Source organism: Acomys minous, assembly GCF_964271855.1.
Source record: "Acomys minous genome assembly, chromosome: 8".
Taxonomy (NCBI): Eukaryota; Metazoa; Chordata; class Mammalia; order Rodentia; family Muridae; genus Acomys; species Acomys minous.
The window spans coordinates 20,891,626-20,913,638 of record NC_140489.1 but is presented as its reverse complement, the minus strand read 5'-3'; the positions used below and the strand labels follow the sequence as shown (position 1 = coordinate 20,913,638).

General features: G+C 40.1%; 1 protein-coding gene across 1 annotated transcript in view; it reads right to left on the bottom strand.

Moving 5' to 3' along the window:
* GALC (galactosylceramidase) overlaps positions 1–22,013 on the bottom strand; it is a 54,133-nt gene that overhangs the window by 2,913 nt on the left and 29,207 nt on the right. Inside the window, 8 exon segments of the mRNA XM_084791302.1 lie at positions 2,165–2,241; positions 3,234–3,397; positions 7,821–8,001; positions 9,508–9,658; positions 11,364–11,450; positions 14,533–14,622; positions 19,212–19,339; positions 21,274–21,398. Coding sequence (XP_084647428.1) covers positions 2,165–2,241; positions 3,234–3,397; positions 7,821–8,001; positions 9,508–9,658; positions 11,364–11,450; positions 14,533–14,622; positions 19,212–19,339; positions 21,274–21,398 — 1,003 coding nt within the window.

Below are 22,013 nucleotides of genomic sequence, written 5' to 3'. Positions count from 1 at the left end.
CCCAAAACTCAACACAAATCTTTCTGACTCAAAATTATAATGCAATGCTTTCTAATTTAATGGATGGAGACACCAAGGCTTGGGCTGATTAAAACTCCATGCTGCAGATTTTCCAGAGGAGCCAGGAATTGAATGCAAGTCACCTATTGCCCAATGTGAAGCCAATGCCTCTGACTACACACCTGCCCAGTTGTCTCCATCTCAAAAGTACTTCCTGGACATCCTCTGCCACTTCTGTTAGCACTGTGTCAAGTGGCACTAACACATGTGCATGCACACACACACACACACACACACGCACGCGCACACTCATGCAAACCATATTAAACATACAGCCTGTTCCATCAGGACACAGTGCCTCCCCAAGTGCCACTCATCCTGGCTTCTCAGATGCTCCCTACACAAGGCCAGACGAGCTGCCTATTACACCAGCTACAAGAGCTGCTCAGCTTGTTCTCTGCCTCACCTACATCTAAACTCAAGCATCACCTCCTTGGCGCAGCTCCTCTAACTTCCCCCATTAGGGAGTCAGAGCAAGGGGGCCACTGTATCATAGTCCCCCAAACTTCTTCTTATGATGTGTGTACTCACATGCAAGTTACTGGCTTAGGACAAAGCTCCGCAGACCACCTGCTTCTGTAGGGAGCCTTCACTGAACCATTCACCTTCTGTCTGCCATGTCTTTCTCATTGTAAAAGCAGAGCTGAGTGGGTGCAGCACAGACCACATGGACCACAAGTCCCAGCTATCTCCTCTCTAGCTCTTAAGGAACATATTTGCCCAGCCCTGAGAAGGAATTCCCTTACACAGCACAGCTCATCTGGAAGGTACCTCATTGATTTCCAAATCAAAAGTGGCAGAGGTTGGCTGATTTGCTGAAAGTCTTTAAAAAAACCATTAGTGGCAGAATTAGAGCTAGGAATAGACCTTTTAGTGTTTCTCTCTTACCTGTGTGTCACCACAGAATTTTGGCTAGACAGGTCATGGGACCCCAGGGAGATCCCATCACTACTATTTTCCCATGTAATGAACATACTATTAAGCCAACTCTTGATGACTTAAGCTTGTACCCATAGATCAGTACATCTCTCAACCCTCATCACAGAAGCTTCCTTTTGCAGTAGATAGCAATAAACACAGAGGCCCACAACTCTGAGGAGCTATCGGCAACTGACACCTGAGGTGCTGCATGTGGCCCGTGGTAGATGGATAACCACACACTTAAGGGGATGGGCAACATAAATCGGACTTGATTTTTTTTTTAAAGAGGACACAAAGTTATGTGGATGGAAAATGGGGAGGGTAAATATAATAAAAATATAAAAGTCCTCAAAAATAATAAAATGCAATTCTTTGAAGTACCTGCCTTTACCCACAATGACACATAATCATTCAGGAACGATGTCTGGGATCTTTCTATTAAAGAAGAATTAAAACAAATTTTGTCCACCACGAATGGTAGTAAACTATGCTATACCCCAACTACTCAACTTTATTAATAAAGATCTTAAAATCAGAATTCTCATTCTTAGTGGTTAGATTGGAACAGAGATCAATTTAAAAGGTCTTTGAATCTCAATTTCTACTTCTATTGACAACCTGAACAACCATACAAAAGAACTACTTTGGGAGAGGCACACATTACCCAACACTATCTCTATGCAGGATCCTTTAGAAGCACTATCAGTCAGAACCTTGTGATCAACCAAGGATGCTGATACTGATGTTCAGATTCCACCTAACCTGTGATTACTCTAGTATCTTTTCTAATAATAAAACTGTAGAGAATTGCACCTAAGGTTAAATCAACATGACTCTAAACTATTAGAAGCAAGCCTCTATGACTTTGCATACTCCTGTAAGTTCTATTTATACTCAAGAACACTGAGAGATGCAATTCATTTGTGGACTTAACCAATTGCTCCTTAATTTAAAAGACAAAAAACAAAGTTAAAAAAGAAACCACTGGTTAAAAAGTCAACTACTGGTTCTCATGAGAGTAATTCTGACTGCACCTTCATCCTACGGATGGATGCTTTAGTGATTCCAGAGCAGGCTCCTTCCTTTTATCACTTATCATATCTTTCCATTTGTTTCATAACAGAAAATTCTAGAAAGTTACACAAACATTTTATCCCCATTCTTTCTCATCAGCAATACTCACCTTAATGCTTAAAGTGAGGGTATACCATCGTTTTGCTGTGATGTCAGCACTGCCTGAAGTATATGTGATCCACCCACCTGCAACACAAAAAGGATATCTCAACTGGCCTACTTGTAAAACTTAAGTCTCAGGATAATACAACTCAGGGTGGTTGGCAAATGATACCCGTATGTAGATAAGTCTACTTTAATGAAGCATTGTCCCTTCATTTCCAGATCTACAACTGACTTTAAAGGGAAAGCCCTTATTCAGCTACACACGCCACAGGCATGTATTAAGATTCTATTCTACACCACAAAACATGTATGTACTCATAGCAAAAGAAATGAGACAAATTTTAACTATAATCTCATGTATCAGCATCTAAGCCCATGGACACTTACATCTGATTAGAGCAGTTTATAAGACATCTCTGGCTCTGTTTTGGATAAAAAACTCAGTGATGTTCCTCCTTGCTGGGCCACACTATGATGAAATCCTTACCACATGTCACCTTTCTACTATTTTGTTGACAGAGCTGGGGCAAAGAACAGCAAATATAAATAAATCAGATTTTTCTTTTTTTTTTTTTTGTCACCCGTGCATGAGGTGAGTCAAGAGACTTGTGTCCCTGCAGCAGTGTGAGCGAGGTGTAAACCAATGTCAACATCATCTAGGCCAGTGCTACTAAGACCGATGCCTTGAGGAAAGGCAAACTCTACAAATATTACATATATTAGGAAATAGGAGTTGTCCATCTTAATAGCCTCAACCTGTCCCTTGACTTCCATAAACACTAGTATTTTTAGTCTTTAGAGTGTCTCCTCTGAGCATTTTTCCTCCCATTGCTACTTCACCCAGGTCTTCACAGACTTTACTCTCACAGCCCTACTCGCCCTGAAGCCCTACGAGGCCTTTCTCCTGCCATTTCCTCATGTACTGAGCTGTCCTTCTCCTTACAAATTAAATAGTTATGATTTCAAATTGCTAGCACTTGCCGGCCAGCCCATGTTGAAATTCTTCCCACTAGACACAGACACTTTCAGACAGGCTCAACGTAAGTGATGAGCCGTTAAAACATGTCATTTACCCAGGTCAGCTGTAACTCTGTAAGATCCACTTGCGAAAATCCAGAAGAAAACTCCTGTAGCAGTTCTAATCACAATGCCACCTTTGTTCACTCTTCCAGCAATGAATACGCCTCCTCTCTGAGGGGTCTCTATGTAAACATCACACTGCACAGTCATGTTGGTCCTGCAGAGCGAGAGAGTCCATTACTCTCCTCAGTTACGCTATAACCCAGCACTAACATGACACTCCAGCAAACACCCCCACTCTCCAGTTGAGTGACTTGCCTCATCTTAAGCTTGGAGGAAGAATAGGCTTCAAGAATTGTCACTGATGGCTGCTTTAAGCTCTATGTGCTTAAATCAATCAACTTTGTTGATTCCTTTATTGGGTTTTTGGATAATATTTACAAAGTTTAAGGACCGTAACAGCATGTTTCTTTTCTGGCTGTACTAAAACACTTTGTCATCCTACAAGTGTGATATTAAAAGGAGGCATTTCCACAGTGCATAAAGGCGGTTTTCAGTGACTGAACAGCAAGGTTTACTTATACTCTTCCATCAGCAGGGAAGCACGCAGTTCATGCAGAGATGTTTGCAGAACTTAAGCTACTTGAGGCTAGGGTGTACATTTATACCTATGAAAAATTTTAAACTCCTGAGTGAAGAGCTAACTAAATTCTGTCTCTAATATGATAATCAATTTGGGGGCTGGAGTCAAGGCTCAGTGGTTATGAGCACTGACTGTCTCTCCAGATGACCCTGGTTCAATTCCCAGCACTCCCACAGTGGCTCATAACTGCCTCTAACTCCAGTTTCAGGAGATCTGATGCTTTCTCTGGATGCTTCCAGGATTACACACGCACAGTGCATAGACATATATGAAGGCAAAACACCTATATGCATAAAAAATAACATCAAAAACTGTGAAGATAGTTTTTTTTTCCTGTAGATTCTGCAGCAAGACTACTGAAATATAAGGGAGGGCTTGTTAACTCAGCCCAATGGTACCATTTCGAGTTGCCTGATTCATTAAGTCTGAGGTGCACCCTTGAATGTTCCCTTCCCAAATGATATGATGATGCTGGTCTATCAATCTCATTTTGAGAAGCACTTTACACTGCATAGGCTGTCTGCCGGATCCCTTTACAGATGCAGTAAAGCACTGTTTATAGGCTCACTGGTCCAGGGGAGTGTACCAAAGGTTGTGAATGATTCTGCCAAGCAAGACCATCAGAGCCTTTCCAATAAGCCCTGCTCCAGGCTGGTCTCCTTTTAAACATGTTACCAGGGACAGCACTTCCCTTCTGAGACAATACTATCACTCTAAACTATCACCCCTGAAAACAACCCACTTCATACTCAATATTCAATAGCAAATAGGAAGGAAAATGTGCATGTTGTCAAGTAATAAATCCTGAAATTTATCTAAAGTAAGACTAAAGACAAGACATCTGTTTTGGATATGAGGTAGGGGAATGTTGGATCTAGAATTATGTGTCCTTTACATTCCTCAAAGTTTCTTCTTAAGTAAACTGTGCACAGCTGAACTTTACCACATATAGGAGGAGAAAGTGAGAAAGAGTGAGTGTGAGTGTGTGTGTGTGTGTGTGTGTGTGTGTGTATCTAAGGGGCACTTATTATAGGCACACACTCAGGAAGGAAGGATGTGTGTGTGTGTGTGTGTGTATGTGTGTGTGTGTTTGTTTGTGTGTGTATCTAAGGGGCACTTCTTATAGGCACACACTCAGGAAGTGTGTGTGTGTGTGTGTGTGTGTGTGTGTGTGTGTGTGTGTGTGTATGTGTGCACCTAAGGGGCAGTTATTATAGGCTCATACTCAGGAAGTGTGTGTGTGTGTGTGTGTGTGTGTGTGTGTGTGTGTGTGTTTGTTTGTGTGTGTATCTAAGGGGCACTTCTTATAGGCACACACTCAGGAAGTGTGTGTGTGTGTGTGTGTGTGTGTGTTTGTGTGTGTATCTAAGGGGCACTTCTTATAGGCACACACTCAGGAAGTGTGTGTGTGTGTGTGTGTGTGTGTGTGTGTATGTGTGCACCTAAGGGGCAGTTATTATAGGCTCATACTCAGGAAGTGTGTGCGTGTGTGTGTGTGTGTGTGTGCACCTAAGGGGCATTTATTATAGGCACACACTCAGGAAGGAAGCATATGTGTGTGTAGGGGGTCTAAAGGGCACTTATTATAGGCACACATTCAGAAACATCCACATTTAATTCTCTGGGATGCTTTACAGGACTGACCTAAGTCAATCAAGCCTCATCTTCCATACATGCCCTGACATCAGGAAGTGTCTGTGTCAACTCTGACAAGCACAAAGCAACTAAGAACTATCACAGCTACTCACATCTACCCACTTCTGGACTCATCACAGGTTTAAAAGTGAAATATACACCGTCAGTATCATAAACCTATTATGATTAACAATGAGAGAAAATGATTTTTTTCTTTTTTTCCTGTATCACATTCCAGAACAAATGGTTCTTGCATTAGAATGTGCCGGACAGTTTGTAAATAATGAAGAATATAAAATATGCTTTATTCTTTCACATTCATAGTATCTGTTATGCTAACAGAAGAAAAACCTGCCACACAGTTTTAAAATTTTGATTAAAGCAATGGAAAATTCAAGCTCTGTGCCAGGAGAGGTTATTTTGTAGTAATCTCCAGATCATAACCAAACCTTATGAAGGAGAAAGAACTTATGTATTGTTTCAGCAAGGCCTGGCCCTTCATGCGCAGTGACTACCCTGGCTCTCATCACGGTCTAGGGTTCTGAGGCACAGCAGTGCTGAGGACCGCTGTACTAACACAGCGCTGCACACAGCTCATCTTTCCTGTCTTAGTCTTAGGAAGAAGCCCGGCCATTAAAGCAGGGCTTCCAGGTTCTGGTCCTGGTTCTGTCACATAGGTGAATGGTAATTTCAAAACCTTAGTTTCTCAGCCTACAAGTTGAGAGCGATGCATCTGCCCTTAGTGGTCATGAACGTTTGTGGAAGTGTCTTCGGCTACCCAGTTCTCACTTGCTCCCCTCCCCACAGCAGCAGGCATGGCATCTGTGTGGCTGTCTGAACAAGCCTTGCTACCTCAAATAGAAGATATAATGTTGGAGAATAAAAGAGGATAAAATAAGGATCCAAATTGCATGGAAATTAGGCATAAAAGTGTGGGGCGGCTCTGGTGCAGGGGGATCTCTGGGTGTTCGTGAGCAGAAGAGCATGCTGGGAATGCAGCTTAGAGTTGAAGAGCCCTAACATGCCGACTGCCAATCCCTAGCTCCTTGGCTTCCACAGTGTACTCTCTCGCCCTGCCCCCACTCTCTTATCTCTTTACCCTTTGCAACAGGCCACGGCCAAGACAAACTATCTCCATGACTGGTGCTCTTGTCAATCTTCAGCTGGTGCTATGTCTCATCTCTCTACTCCAGTTAAGGGGCCTCGGTTTCCTGGCATTTCATTGAGAAATAAGAGAGTTTGAATTTAATGAAAGTCTACCAGAGTGTTCAGGGACACAGAGACAGGGATGGCACTGAAAAGCTATATGTTCTGTGGTGGCTAGTGTCCAAACAGATGGCCAAGATAAAGTAGTCCGTGCCTTGGACACATAAACCCAAACCCACCTACAAAATCTTTAACATAAATGTGTTTCCCCAAACACAAACTCCACTGTCACAATCAGAAAGATCGTGTCAAGCATCAACCTCAGAGGCACGAGAGTTACTTCTTTTGTGTAAGAAGAGAAGCCACCAAATGCATAGGGTGCAAGTGTCACTGTGCTTTGGTGACACTGTGTGCTTCCATGTCGGGAAGGGTGCCAGGAGCTGCATGACTGAAGTTTTCTCAAGACTGAAGTCAGATCTCCGGGCTAGAGTCTGGATTTACAACCAAGACTGGAGATATACCAAGGGAAGACAGACTTTCTGTACTGTTCTACAGATGAGCAACTCAAGGCTCTCTTCTCTAACTTCCAGCCTTCAGATAAGGTGTCTTGGGGGGACAAAAAGGGGGTAAGGGAGGAAGGGAGGGAGATTATAGGTATGTGTATATGTCCACAGTGAAATTAGTCATGAGAAAAACCAAAAATAAAACCTAAAGCAGGAAAAATAATAAGTAGGCACTCTAAAATCACACAACTAAGTTAAAGGCTAAGGTAAATTTTGATTTGCCAATTGTGTTTTAACTGGATAACTGGACAAAAAAAAAATTAGAACATGTAATGTTTACCATCTGAATGAAGAAAGGGCTGAACTGCTTAGCCTTAGCAATACAGTCTACGGCAGGGCAATTCTACTGTTTCTCCAGCAGGTGGCGACTGCAGCTCAACACATCAAGGCTGGTAAAACTAAAACCATTCAAATCACGAGGCCCACAAATAAATGGAGTCCAGAATTTCTCAATTCTCCTATTAAACCTACGTGTCTCTGAGCACAGTTATTATCATGCTGGAATAATCTGAAGAGAGGACATGAAAATCTGCTCTTTGGGATCATGCATACACAATTATGACCCGCCTTTTAGGTTCTGGACACAAGAAGGACTATTGGGACTTCTGTACCCAGAATCCCAAGGCTACACGCTGAGGGCATCTCTCACACACCAGTGGTAATCGCCTATAACGCTGATTGTGCTGGAAGCATCGGCAGCCCAGGTAATAGGTCGTTGATTGAGAACTTGGCGCAGTGTGAAGCGATGCTGTCCGGGGTCTTCGCTATTCTTGTAGTACTCAAATACTCCGGTCTGATCAGCAAAATTTGGAGGTTCGCTAAAAAATGGGTAATCTGTTCAGGACAAAACAAATCCTCCACTTAGTATCTCAGTGACTGATTATCAGTCCCTTACCACATCTCTCTTTTCTGACACCTGTGGTACACTGTGAAACACTTTTGAAGAATTATTTATAATTATTACTTTAATAATTAAAAATTGCATTTAATAATTTAAATAGTTATTTTTGAATAATTTTTAAAACAAATAATACTTATAGCCAATTAAGGTTTTGATCAAAAGATGTGTGTGTGTATGTGTGTGTGTGTGTGTGTGATATTTGGATATGTACCACAAATACATATGTCCTGTATATATTTGTATACATATATACACATATGTATGTATGTGGGTATGTATATATACACACACATTCATCCAAACAATTGACCAGATGTCTGTAGCAGAGCTGAAGGCATTTCTGTGGCAATCAGCTGAAAGGCTGTGGAGCCCTGCCCCAAGAATGTGAGACCTAGCAATGAGTGACAGAGGCAGGAGTCTCCATGTTTGGTAGAACAAGTAGTGCTGCCCCCTGCAGGAGGGTACGGGGACCTCACTCTGGCAATGCTAATCCTTTCCCTGTTGCTTTTCCTTCAGCTGTCAATTTGGGCAACAGATTATAGAGTTCCCTGACTTATCTTTGAAACCTTCAATCCTCAAACACTTAGGAAGCAAATGCTGTTGCTTGCTGGGTCCTCTGGAGTTGCAAACACAAGGAGCATGCCTTCTGTTTTCAAATGCTTTTCCCCAGTGGCCCATCTACCAAGGCTTGTCTAATCACTTTACAGAAGATCCCGTTGAGGATGGAGGATTCTAGGAGAACCTCCAGCAGCCAGGGATCTGAAGCCCTAACTAGAGTGTAACTGCACTTAGGTATTCCATCCCCTGGCGCTGAGATAGAAACAGAATGTGGTTTAGCTCCACGCAGAAGAAAACACCAGTGACAGCCAAGGAGGCACCTTAAGTTTTACCCAGAATAACTTAGAATTACAACTTTCATTCTCACAATGACTTCTACATTTTTCCTTCTGGAACTGAAAACTAAAAATTCATCTCGAAGAGCTAAAAACATTAGTTGTCTTTTAACCAAATAAAACTCTAAGGTATCAGTTCTCAACCCATGGATCATGACCCCTTGGGGGGACGTGGTTAAACAACCCTTTCACAAGGGTCACACATCATATATCCTGGATATCAGTATTTATGTTATGATTCATAACAGCATCAAAACTGCAGTTAGGAAGTAGCAATGTGAATAATTTTATGTTTGGGGTAATTACTTGAAGTTAATCTTGAGCCAGAATGTGGCATCAGATATCACAGTTCTGCACAACCTGAGGAACACTGTATTCAAGGGCCGCAGCCTTGGGAAGGCTGAGAACCAGTGCCTGCTCTGAGGGCCAGAGAGTGGACTTTTGACATCACACAAAAGCACTACCATTCACCCAGTCTGACAAGAAGAAACTCTGCCCTCCATCTACAGATGGCGGATGCCGGGGACCCTGGCTGGGACTGCGTACCAATATTGAAATCATCCTTATAGATGCCTGGGAAGGGCTTCGACTTGGGAGGAGCAGGATAGCTGCCTTTGCGACCTGTGGTGAGAGTGGTGAGTGTGAGTATCTCGTCCTCCTGCAGTTCCAGTGTGAAGTTGCCACTGCTGTCAAGGAGCTGGAAAAGAAGACAGCCCCACGTTCAAGGCCAGGTGATAGGGAGAAATCAGCTCTGAAAGAAACAAGCTTGGACATTCCTTGTTAGGGGGAAGGAACAAGACGGCTGAGTCTGCGTCTGTCAGCCCACTCTTCCGTTACACTGTACACTCTTTAAAGCTTGTACACACTCAATCAGCAAAGTCAGAGGCCTGCTTGCTTCTTCCAGAGCTTTACTAGTAGAAAAGAACCCACAACACCTCACAGGCAACCCAACTTAAGCACAAGAAACATTTTACAATTGAAAAATGAAAATTAAACTCTGCTCATTATATGCTCTGCTACATTTCAATTAGTAGGTTAGATTTGCACCACATTTATGATCTAAGGTTTTCGTTTCACTCTTGAGGCTAAGAACGCAACCCTGAGAGGGATGCTGAGCTTAGCTCACCTGGCAGGGGAAGCACGCTCTAGAGCACAGCCCTGTAGAAGCAGAGCCCTCTGGAGACAGCAGAATCCTTACAGAACTAACGTGGGCACTGAGCTTGAACTTGTCTTGGAAACTTTAGCAAGTGTTTTGTCTATACTGAATTAAAGGGTTTGGCACTTTAATTTGCTTTAAGGGTAAACAGATACAGAACCATGAATATCTGATGCCACATTCTGGCTCAGAATTAACTCCAAATAATATTCCCATGGCGGAGATCAATTTCATTACTTTATTTCCAGAAAACTATTATACACGAAGAGAGTGTTCTAATGGGTATTTGACCTTTGATTTGACTAGCTAATTATAATTATAACATTAATAATTATTAAAATGCAGCAGACTAAGTCAATTAGATGATATAAAGCATTTTCTGGGGCCAGTTTATCCTTTCAATCTTTGCTGAGGAATCACCAAGTAGCAAGCCTCTGGGATAAAAGCAAAATAAGGCAGAGCCCCAAACTCAAGGCAGCCAAAAGTGGTGGGGTGTGTTTAGCGAGACCCACACATAGCCTTGCACTGGGCCAGGTGAGCAAGGCTTTAAAGAAGCTGATGCTTCTGCCGACATGTCTTCACAGATGTAAAGGAAACTGTGTGGGAAGTTTACTCTGTAAGAGATGTCAGCTACTGAGATCTGCATCTGGAAAGGAAATCTGTCTTCTACTTCATGAGAAGATAGTCACAGTCACGTGACAGGAGAGTGAGGGTCATGGGGGGGGGGGGGACATGAACTGATGGGGAAAACTGCTTCTTCAGCACTCCACTCTAGTGGCAATGTTGGTTGGCCCTGAGATGCAGACTGGAGTCTGTTGAAACCAGGGGCACTTTCTGAACAATGAGGCTTAGTGAAGAATGAACAGAAAGAAGCAACAGGGAGAACAAGGGACAATAATGAGTAAGAGAAATACACAGCGAGCGGAACTGCCTACAGTCAACTGCCCTGGGGACACAGCCCGGGACAGAGGAGGGCAATCTCAGATGAAACATGCATCTCTTACTTGGGCAGCCAGGCCATGGTGGCGCATTTACCGACATAAACGAGCATTTAGGAACAGAGCACAGCTATGAGGATACACACTTCTCGCACCTGAATCAGAACTTCTGTTTAAGAAAAATATGGGGAACTTTTTATCTCTATTGTCCTATAACCAGAAGATCAACTTCATTATAACTCATTAATCAAACTTGCTCCATTTCACTGTTCTAATGCCCCAAATATAGGAACCAATTTTAAGACTACCCATAGAGAATCCAGTTGTTTAAAATGAAATCTCTCCACAGGTCTTCCAAGCTTGGTATGCCACACCTGTAGCTCTTGTATTTCTTTCTGGGGAGAAAACACAAGAAATAATGCTTGATTCTTCATATCCTGTAATTAATACCTAAAAGAGAGAGCAATGTCCACTGTTTCCAGTTGCTAACAGAACCATCGCTAGGTTTAACAGTAACACTTTTGAAAACAAAAGACAATATTCAAGCAAATCTTTCATTTCCTATGAACACTAATGGCTAAGCAAATCAGGCACCACCAGCAACAAGCACCTGAATTAACGCACCTCCAGGCTGGTCTCTTTCTGTTTTGTTTCAGCTAAGACACTTCAGAGAAACTGGAGGAAAACCAACACAGCCCTGGGGACACTGATTTGCTAAGCAGCTTGACCATTATGCTACTGAACTGGGCATGCTCAGAAGTGTTCCTGTCATCTTCTTCTGAACATGTGTTCTGTGACCTTACACAAGGTAGACCCAGATTGTGTCTCCTACCTTTCCTTACTAAGCCCCCGCCATAACTCAGTATGCTCAGGGATGAGCCTGTTTCTAATGTGCTTTGCTCTCTGACACGTACAGCGCTCCTGAGGAGACCTGCCCAGCCTCCCTTTACAGAGGAACCACTGCAGACAGTAAGTCTCTGCTCTTCTAGCTCATTGCATCTGCACCTGGCAAATGTTAAAAACAGATCTTAGTGCCTTGGCTTCAAAACACTTGTTCTTCCTACCTGAGAACATTGTTAAACACTTAGCTGTTTGCTTTAAAATGTCTTTGTTTATTAACATAGATTCTCTCTTCTGCCTTCCTGTATGTTACTGTCATCATATAAAACTGAACTTGTTCAAAGGTAGTTATTATGTTCTAATTTTTTTTCTTCAAAGGATATAATAAGTGCAAAAAGGCAAAGTGAATATTGATCTGATGATAGATAATAACCAAAAATTGATGATGATCGTATATGAATTGATGTTCTAAAAAGATCTTAAATTATTTTTCTTACTTTATTATCAATTATGATTATTACATAGTCATAATCATTTCACTTAAGTCAGTAAATACATAAGTGTCACACTGAAATGATAATAATATATATATATATATATATATATATATATATATATATATATATATAGAGAGAGAGAGAGAGAGAGAGAGAGAGAGAGAGGTCTTTCAAAAGAATACAAAAGGAGATGAATCTCCATGTTCACAGATGAATCACATGAAAAGTAAGAGATCCACATGGTTTTTAGCAACTTGTGGGAAAAAAATATTTCAATTGGTATCTTCGAGCTTCCGAGTGTTAGCTTCCATATGTACTTGGTGGTCTTAGAATCTGAGCTTATCTGGATGTTTTTGTCACGTACTTTAGATAAATAACTAGATAACATGAGCTTGCAATTTAAGAAAATATAGTTTTTGGCTTGATTTTGGAGACAACTGTTCAATAGCAAAAAGCCTCCATTGATGCCTCTTTCCAGCATACTAGATAGAGTCAGATACTTAATCAAATACAGAACACAACTATTTCATTCTGTGCTTTGTGAGCACACATCCCATTCCTAGATGTCAGAAAAAAACTACGCTGCTTTTCTGATTACAATTATGAGATGCTTTGTCTATTTTTATTAATAAATTTTGTTTTCTTAACAAACCACTTATGCATGTATATGAATGTATATAATGCATTCTTGTTGTTTTCCCCTCCCCTACCTCCACCTACCCCACCCCAGGCCCCATAAACTCTCTTATCTCCCTCCCAGCCCTGCTGCTCTCCTAAATAATTCTCTGGCATTAAAACTAATTCTATGACATTACTAATAAGAAAGCTTACTGGCTTCTTCCAAATGAAATCTAATAAGAGATTTTAATAAAAATGGTGGCTTTTGAGTATTTTCATTTGATTTGGCTTTATTTTGTTTGTTTGTCTATCAGTATAGAATACTCTAAACTTTAGTGCTTGAAAATTCCTCACCAGGCAGTGGTGGTACACGCCTTTCATCCCTTTAATCTGTGAGTTCAAGGCCAGCCTGGTCTACAGAATGAACTCCAGGACAGGCAAGGTAACACAGAGAAACCCATCATCTGAGGGTGGGGCTGGGGGACAAAAAACAACCAAAAAGGGATGGGGGATTCCTTAGACCATACGACTGGTGCCAAGATGACCAAAGATAACTAAGCCACAGACAGCTTTATCAGCTATTAGCTTCTGTCTTATTTTATTATGGAAGTCAGAAGAGGCCTCAGTTGGTAGAGGGCTTGCCTAGCGTGCAAGAGACCCTGGGTAACTTACCCAGCACTACCTGAAGCAGGTGTGCTGGCACATGCCTGCAATCTCAGCACTCAGAAAGGAAAGTTGGGATGCCCAGAAGTTCCTGGTCATCTTCCACTATTTAATGAGGCCTGCCTACATTAAAAAAGACTGTCTTAAAAAAGAAAAAAAAAAAGTCAGGAAATACAAGGCACCACAGGGGCAGATGTCCATTCATATGCAAATTCTTAGTAATTCTATAATTCATGACTTCACTTAAAGAATTGAGGGCCTAAGGCTGGAGAGATGGCTCAGAGGTTAAGAGCACTGACTGTTCTTCCAGAGGTCCTGAGTTCAATTCCCAGCAACCACATGGTGGCTCAAAACCATCAATAATGGGATCTGATGCCCTCTTCTGGCATGTAGGTGTGTATATGGGCAGAGAAATGCATACATAATAATAAATATATAATTTGGGCCGGGCGTGGTGGTGCACGCCTTTAATCCCAGCACTCGGGAGGCAGAGGCAGGTAGATCTCTCTGAGTTCGAGATCAGCCTGGTCTACAAAGCGAGTCCAGGACAGCCAAGGTTACACAGAGAAACCCTGTCTCAAAAAAAAAAAAAGACACAAAATTTTCATACATTTTTAATGATTTATTTCATTTTTTATTTGTGTTTCTGAATGCTCACATGTATGATCTTTGGAGGCCAGGAGAGGGCATTAGATCCTCTGTAGCTAGAGCTTATTTAGCTGTGAGCTTCTTGACAAGGTTGCAGAAAACCCAGCTCCAATTTTGGGGAAAAGCAACAAGCATTCTTAACCACTGAGCTATCTCTCCAACCCTAACATAAATTTTGAAATCAACATAAAAGTTAAACACATGTACTTACCAAAGATCCCTTTAGAGTGAAGGTGGCCAGCTGGTGTGAGACATTGTAATAGGGTAGGTATGGCCGTATACACTTGGAATGTTTACGACTCTATGAGGAAAAAGTCATGTAAGTGATCCAAATAACACACAAGCTAGTTTGTGAGGGAAACATTGAGTAATCAATGCCTGAAAAGCAGCATGAATTGCAAACATCTATAACAAATATGAACTTATTTCAGATTATAAAAAGTAAACTGCCAGCATAACTTGAGTGAACGTATACTGTGTGTGCCTGGTCAAAGCTTATAATAAAGACATCACCCCAATGGTAACTTAAATACATAGAAACAGATTCAAAGAACCATATCCATAAATAAAATAAATGTAACAGATGATATAAATATGTACTGTTCTCTTTTCTTCTCTTGGCATTAAAAACTTACATATAAAGTAATAATTTCACAGCATCCTGTTATCTTTCTGTTGGAGTGTAGCATACACAATTAAATAGGAAAATATAAAAGCCTAAAGGGAACAGGATGGCATAAGAACAGCATTCCTGCACTGCCTCGGGATCCAGTTTAAATCTGAAGTGATCCTGGAAGATTCGTGTAGTAAATTCTGAAACCACCGCGGAGACACAACTCTTCAAAGTGTGCTGTGCAGATCATTAAAGGAACAGAAAACAGCATCAGAAGACACCCACTCAACTTAAAACAAGATGACAGAGGAGGAACTTCAAATAGAAACAAAATCATGAATTGTGGAAAACAAAAACCACAGGGAAAAGTAAACTAAACCATAGCGACACTAATGCTCACTAACAATCCAACCAAAACACCAGACAAGATTAAGGAAAGCAATCCAACCATGTGCTATTGAAAGGGGACGTGCTTTACATAAAATAAAATAACAGGCTGAAAGCAAAGATGTGGGAAAATATACTAACAGATGCCAAGTACCTCAAGAAAGAACAGAATCAGAAACCTACGTGTAAGACTTGAACCATGGAGAGTAAGGACTACTTCAGACATGGACTCTGGCCACAGAACTTTGATCACTTCCCCTTGGCAGGGCAGCCTTGCCAGGCCACAAAGGAAGAGGTTACAGGTAGTACAGATGAGACTTGATAGGCTGAGGTCATCTGTTAGGGGAGGAGGGCTCCCCTTTCTGAGGACTAGGGGAGGGAGAGACAGGGTTGAGGGAGGGGATGGGGGAGAGGGATACAACTGGGATGTGAAGAATTTAAACTGCAGAACAAGCAGGTAACTTATATTGCTAATCCCACTATATGGGAATAGCTCTGAGACATTAATGTCTAGGCAAAGACAATGCTTCTTGTTGGCTAAAGATTCCCTATGAATTATTATTAGATGCCAGTCTTCATGTGGCACAAATGAAGATTTACAGATGTCTTTTTTTCTGCTCATACAAAGAGCAGAGAACCATCCTTAATTGTTCTGTGCATCATGCACAGCTTATACATTTATAACTTCAGTAATGTATAATGCTTGTGAAAATTTACATGTTTTCAGAACAAAAGAACTGGACACTGACATTGGATCAGACCTGACAGGATGCATTCCTCTCAGCATGCTGGACACTGGCATCCTGTATCCTTCATGTTCCAGCACCAAGTGCTTCAGTTGCTGTTCCTCATCAGAAGAAGACACCTCCCAGGACACCTTCAAAAAAAGCTTCCAATCCCAATTGGTCCAGCATTTCAGACTGTCCCACACAGGACTCTAATTCAGCCTGGAATTTCTCAACATTAAGAAACTAGACCACAAATGCTATTCCTAGCTTGTTTAACCATTTCCTCAACTTTATTTGGGCTCCAACAAAAGTATTCATCCCAAATCAGCCAGGAGAAACCTTAAGAGAACAACGCCCCATTTCCTCTAAGGGGGGTCAGGTAGTATTTTGGTTGCTTTTCTTGGACTATAGAGCATTATTTTCAATGGGAGTTGGTTATAAGTTATTGGTCTTATTTAGAGAGAAAACAAAGTTGGGCTCAGGGATGTCTCTCTTTTCCTTTATCTTCCATTCTTAGGTTTGGATATAGAGGTTGGAAAAAAAAGGGGGGGAATATAGAAATATATAGGGAAGATAGAACAAAAAACAGATGAGTGAATCTACTCACCTTAATGCCTTAATTGTTACTACAAGGTTATTTTTAATTCACGGGTATAGAATTTTGTATATAGATGCAAAATAACTTTAATTTTAGATGCAGTGGTATAGAATTCAAATTTAAGATTAATCTTCATATACATTATATCTATTTCTACTCTAATATGCAGTATTGTGCCCATATAACTCAATTATAATGCAAGGTTTACTTCTAATATTTTGAAAGTGCTATTGCAGACTGCTTAGGATAAGTAAATTATACAAGTTAATTGTTAGTTGGTCAAATCGCGGTCAAATCAATTACTAGTCTACTTTTATCACAAGAATATACATCTTAGGTGCAACAGATGGATATGATTCTATAAAAGGTAAGGTAAAATAGTTAGATACGGCCTTCAAAAACCTCAGAGACATACAAAATATGGCATTTAAAAATATTTTTATTATTTTAAAGATTCACTGACAATGAGACAGGTTAACTCCAGGAACACCCAGCCTACCTCAAAGAGGATGATGAGCATCAAAGAACCTCCTTATGGAGATGGCTTCAAATGTGGCAAACCAGCCACTGGGAAAAAATGTCCTCGTTTTTACCACAGACAGAATTCTGCCTTTAAAAAGGGCAAGCTTGGATGCAGGCAGAGTCTATGGCCAAACTCTGCCAAGACAGGGTAAGCAAGTCCTCAATAGTTCCTGCCTCACAAATATATCTGTCAGATATATTGGGCCAGAAGGCTGAAGATGAGGCTTCAAATTATAGACAGTTGTGGATGACTATTCAGGCAGCAAACTGTCTCTGTCATCTTCTCATTTGGGAAGCTGCTAACCTGCACTCCCTGTATACCCACATAATTAATTTTATTCCTTCTCAAGTCTCTGATGGGGTTGAAGACCAGAGAGTTTAGTTTTATAATTAAGCTTAGTTATTTAGGGGGTTAAGATGTTTTAGGTCTAGATAGATATTTTAAGTTGATAATAATGAGATATGTATTTACATTCAAAATTTTAGATGCAACAAGATAGGAAAGATGATTTCGTCAAGGGTGCCAAATACAAATGGCTAAAACACTATGAATGTAACATTTGTATAATTCCTGATTGTTTCATGGTTCTTCTTGCTGTAGGTAGCTTATTGTATATATGTGTAATAATATAAATGTATATGTAAAAAAATTTTTTTAAAGTTATACTGAGTGAGGTAACCCAGACCCAAAAATAGAGATACAAAATATAAAAATGTAAAAAAAAAGAAGAAGAAGAAGAAGAAAGAAAGAAAGAAAGACAGACAGACAACAAGCTACTTGTGCAAAGGTTTCATTGGTGTGTATGTATGGTCATTATTACTTGAGACACATAGAAATGTATAGATTAGGAAGCAGAAAATAACTCAAAAATCTCTGCATTTGTTGAATAGACCCAAAATCTTTGTACTAGGACATCTTTGTTATTGTACTTTCAATGTACATCTAAAAGCCTAAACTCATATGTTCATATTATCTTTTAACAATAAAAGTTGTGAGCTCAAACTGAAAAAAAAAAAAGACTTTAAACAGCAGCAATCTTACCAAAAAAAACTTTGGATAACTAAATTTTGGATAACTAAATGGTTTCCTATATCTGATACTAAATGTACACAAAACAAAAAAGAAACCCAATTTTTTTCATATAAACTTTACCTCAAAGAATGCAATTAAAAAGAGAGAGAGAAGTAGTGCATAGTGGCTGCAGCATTTGGAAGCTGAGACAACAGAGCTTTGAACCTAAGATCAGCCTAACTAAGTACACCGTAAGGATGGGAGCACATTTACAAAAGCCACATGTGTCTTCTGAGCAGCTTTTAGCTAGATTACATGAAGAACTCTTGCAATTCAAGAAGAAGAATATAAATACTTCTAACTTAAATAGGCAGTGTAGAATTAATAGCCAGTGAGGACTATTTCTCCAGTGAGGACATACATACAGCCAAAATATATATGAAAATATAATCAGCATCATTAGTCAGTAGGAAAAGGGAAATCCGACTACAATGACACCACCTCATGCCTTTGAGAACGGCTACAAAGCAAAGAGATGAGTGATAACTGCTGCAGCCTACATGGTGATACTAGAGCCTTATGAACTGCTGGCAACAAGGAGGAATGATACAGGTAATTGGCAGCCCTTCACCCTGTTGGTCCTATTTAACTTGTCAGGCACACTCCTAGCCACACACCCAAAGGAAACGGCACGTGTTCCCAGGAAACCCTCCATCAGAGTGTGAACTGCAGTCATAAAAGCCATAATGAGGTTCAAGGCCAATTATCCCATATAGCTTTTTTTAAAAAAAGAAAGAAGAGGAGGAGGGGGGGGGGAAGGAGGAGGGGAGGAGGAGGAGGAAGCAGTTGCTTAGGAACAGAAGGAGCAAGCCAGCCCCTTCTCCCGCCTTTCCTCCCAGCAGCCAGTCATAGGACTCTTGGAAAGGTGCCCTCCTGTGCGCAGAAGAGCACAGTGCCCTTCTCTCTGAAGGCAAGGCTTCTGGTGAAGTCTGAGCTGTCCACCAGTTAAGCATCAACAACAGACAATTACCATAGTTTCAATGATGATGGTGAAGTTCCCTAAGCCATCGGTCAGAGCTACGTAGCTCCCTCCTTTCTCCAGATGGCCAACTGTCTTCAGGTAATACCAGCCTGGCTGAGTAAACTGAGTTGTATGAGCTACAGAAAAGGAGGAAACGATGTGAATGAGACAACTTTTTTTTAAAAAGCCCTTTACCAATTTAAATCTTATTGATTCTAAGCAGCTGTAGTCTATTTTAAGAAAGTATCTACTAACTTTATGCTTCCATGTTCAAAAATTTCAGCTAAAAGGTATAATTGCAGGAAAGCTTCCTGAATGACTGGTTAAAATTAAATAAACATGAAAATTCAAGAATACTGGTTATGCACTCCTTTTCCCAAAGTGCAAAATTAAGTTACTCTTTCCAAATCTTGTCCATCACTAATTATCCCACCTAAGACAACAACAACAAATTAAAAGAATTTTTAAAATGTGTTTTAAAGTTACAAATGTACCTCAGAACTACGTTATAGTCTTAAAGTTATTTCTAAGTATATATACCATCACCTCTAAATCTTGTCCTGGACATATGCTAAGCAGTATTCCATTTCCTGCTAGCTCCCCAAAGTCACAAAATTAGAAGAGTGTCACTTCACCAGAGTGGGACAATTCCAACAACCAAGAGGCCATCCAACCAACACAGGAGACTTATTTAATTTTTTTCACTATTTTAAAGAGCTACTTCAAGAATTTAGAATAATGCCACGATTGCAAATCTGAGACTAACACAAAACTACAAATAAAACTTATCAAAAAATGAATTTAAAATTAAAACTAGTTGGCTTAGAATAATCTCAATTTTGAAGAAATCGGTTTTTATAAAAGATAATGGTGTAATTTTACAGAAAAATAATGACAATGTTAAATATCTTTCTAAAATGTTAAAGAAAATTTCACTTTATTTATTTATTCGGGGAGGGGTTCAAGACAGGGTTTCTCTGTGTACCCTTGTCTGTCCTGGACTCGTTTTGTAGACCAGGCTGGCCTTGAATTCACAGCGATCTACTTGCCTCTGCCTCCCAAGTGCTGGGATTAAAGGCGTACGCCACCACGCCTGGCTTCACCTTATTTATAAAGTTACTGTCTATTACTATGATTATATTCCTTCAGATGACATCCACTGTCTTCATTTTGTCTACTTTACTTGTGGCTGATATAATAGGAAAAGATCTCAGTTTCAATGGAAGTAGATGGGTCTAACAGCCCTGTCTTTGAGTCACATAAATCTTAATTGATTTCGTCCAGTTATGAGAAACTCAACTTGCCTCCATTTATATCTACTCTCAAGTTGCTTTGCAACACACACACACACACACACACACACACACACACACACACACACACAAACCTGGCTCTGCTGACCTTTACTTTAAGCTAGTCCCAGCATCTGCTTGGTTTCTTCATTTCATTTGAGAAACAAAAACGCCTCAGCATATAATCATTATTTAATCTATATGAGTTATAATTTTATCTTTGTCTAAAATTTATATCTTCAAACATTTAATAGATTTAGAAATCAATATAAAGCCATACAATTTCACCATAGATATTTATTTTGATTAATGATTAATTACTTGATTAATTAATTTTTATCAGTTATCTAATATCATACACTTACTTTAGTACAATCAATAAAATGAAATTGATATAAAAGAATAATCCCAAAATTTATAGGCACACTAAGCTACACTGAAGCTTTCTAAGTATATTTGTTCTATCAGCTATTGTCATGACTTGGAATCATGTAGTTAAATAATTACCTCTGTCTCCACCACCGGACATCCTGTCCCCTGTGCTGCTCTCCTTTCCCTCTTTCCTCCCTTTCTAAAGAACTCAGTCTTAGAATAATAAAATTTGAAACACAGAAAGCAGTCATATTAACCCCAAAGTAATATTATAAAATACTGGCAGATCTCCCTTAAAATAGTCTCACATTCATGGCATGGAGAGTCTCCATAACATTCTTTGGTGCTTTCTGGTACATCTCTTAAAAAGAATCTGTGGAGGAAAGGTAGAATCTAGCCATCCCTACCTGATATCCAGATGGGAGACTCTACCACATAATGCCCACTCCATGGCTCCTGGGCTGTCATCAGCCCACTTCGCCCATAAGGCAATTCTTCATAGTAACTAGCCACCAAATTCCAAGCAATTGTGCTAAAACATTAGTTTGATAAAAAGAAAAAAATTAAAATACTATGCAATAAAAAAAAGCCAAAATATCTTTTATAATTACATATAAGTAAATGAACATAAACTTTTAAGTACTTCAAACAAATATATGTTGCCTGAGTTCATTCCCAGTTTTAAAAATCCAGTTCAGTGTTTATTTAAGCATTTTAATGGTGAATCAGAGAATTAAAAGTAACACACACACACATATTCTTGTACAACACACATGCACACACATATATACACTTGTACAACACACATATGTACATATGCATGCACATAAACACACACATATAACCTTCTACATATGCATACATTCTTATACAAAACACACACCAATTCTGCTTAATAACATAAGTAGAGCCAAAAGATGAATCATATTTGGCATGTCAAAAAATTTAAACAAGTCCAAGTCAAGGCTTTTCCTATAAGTGCCCTCCCATTGACAGCCTTCCTAAAACCCCAATTTCACAATATAATTTTGATGAGCTTGAACTGGGCCGCTGCAGTTTTAGAGGGAGGACTTCGAGCCAGACTGTCTAGGTTCAATCCAGGACTCCACAAGCTAGCCTCTTCTCACCATTCCCCCTCACCTGTGAA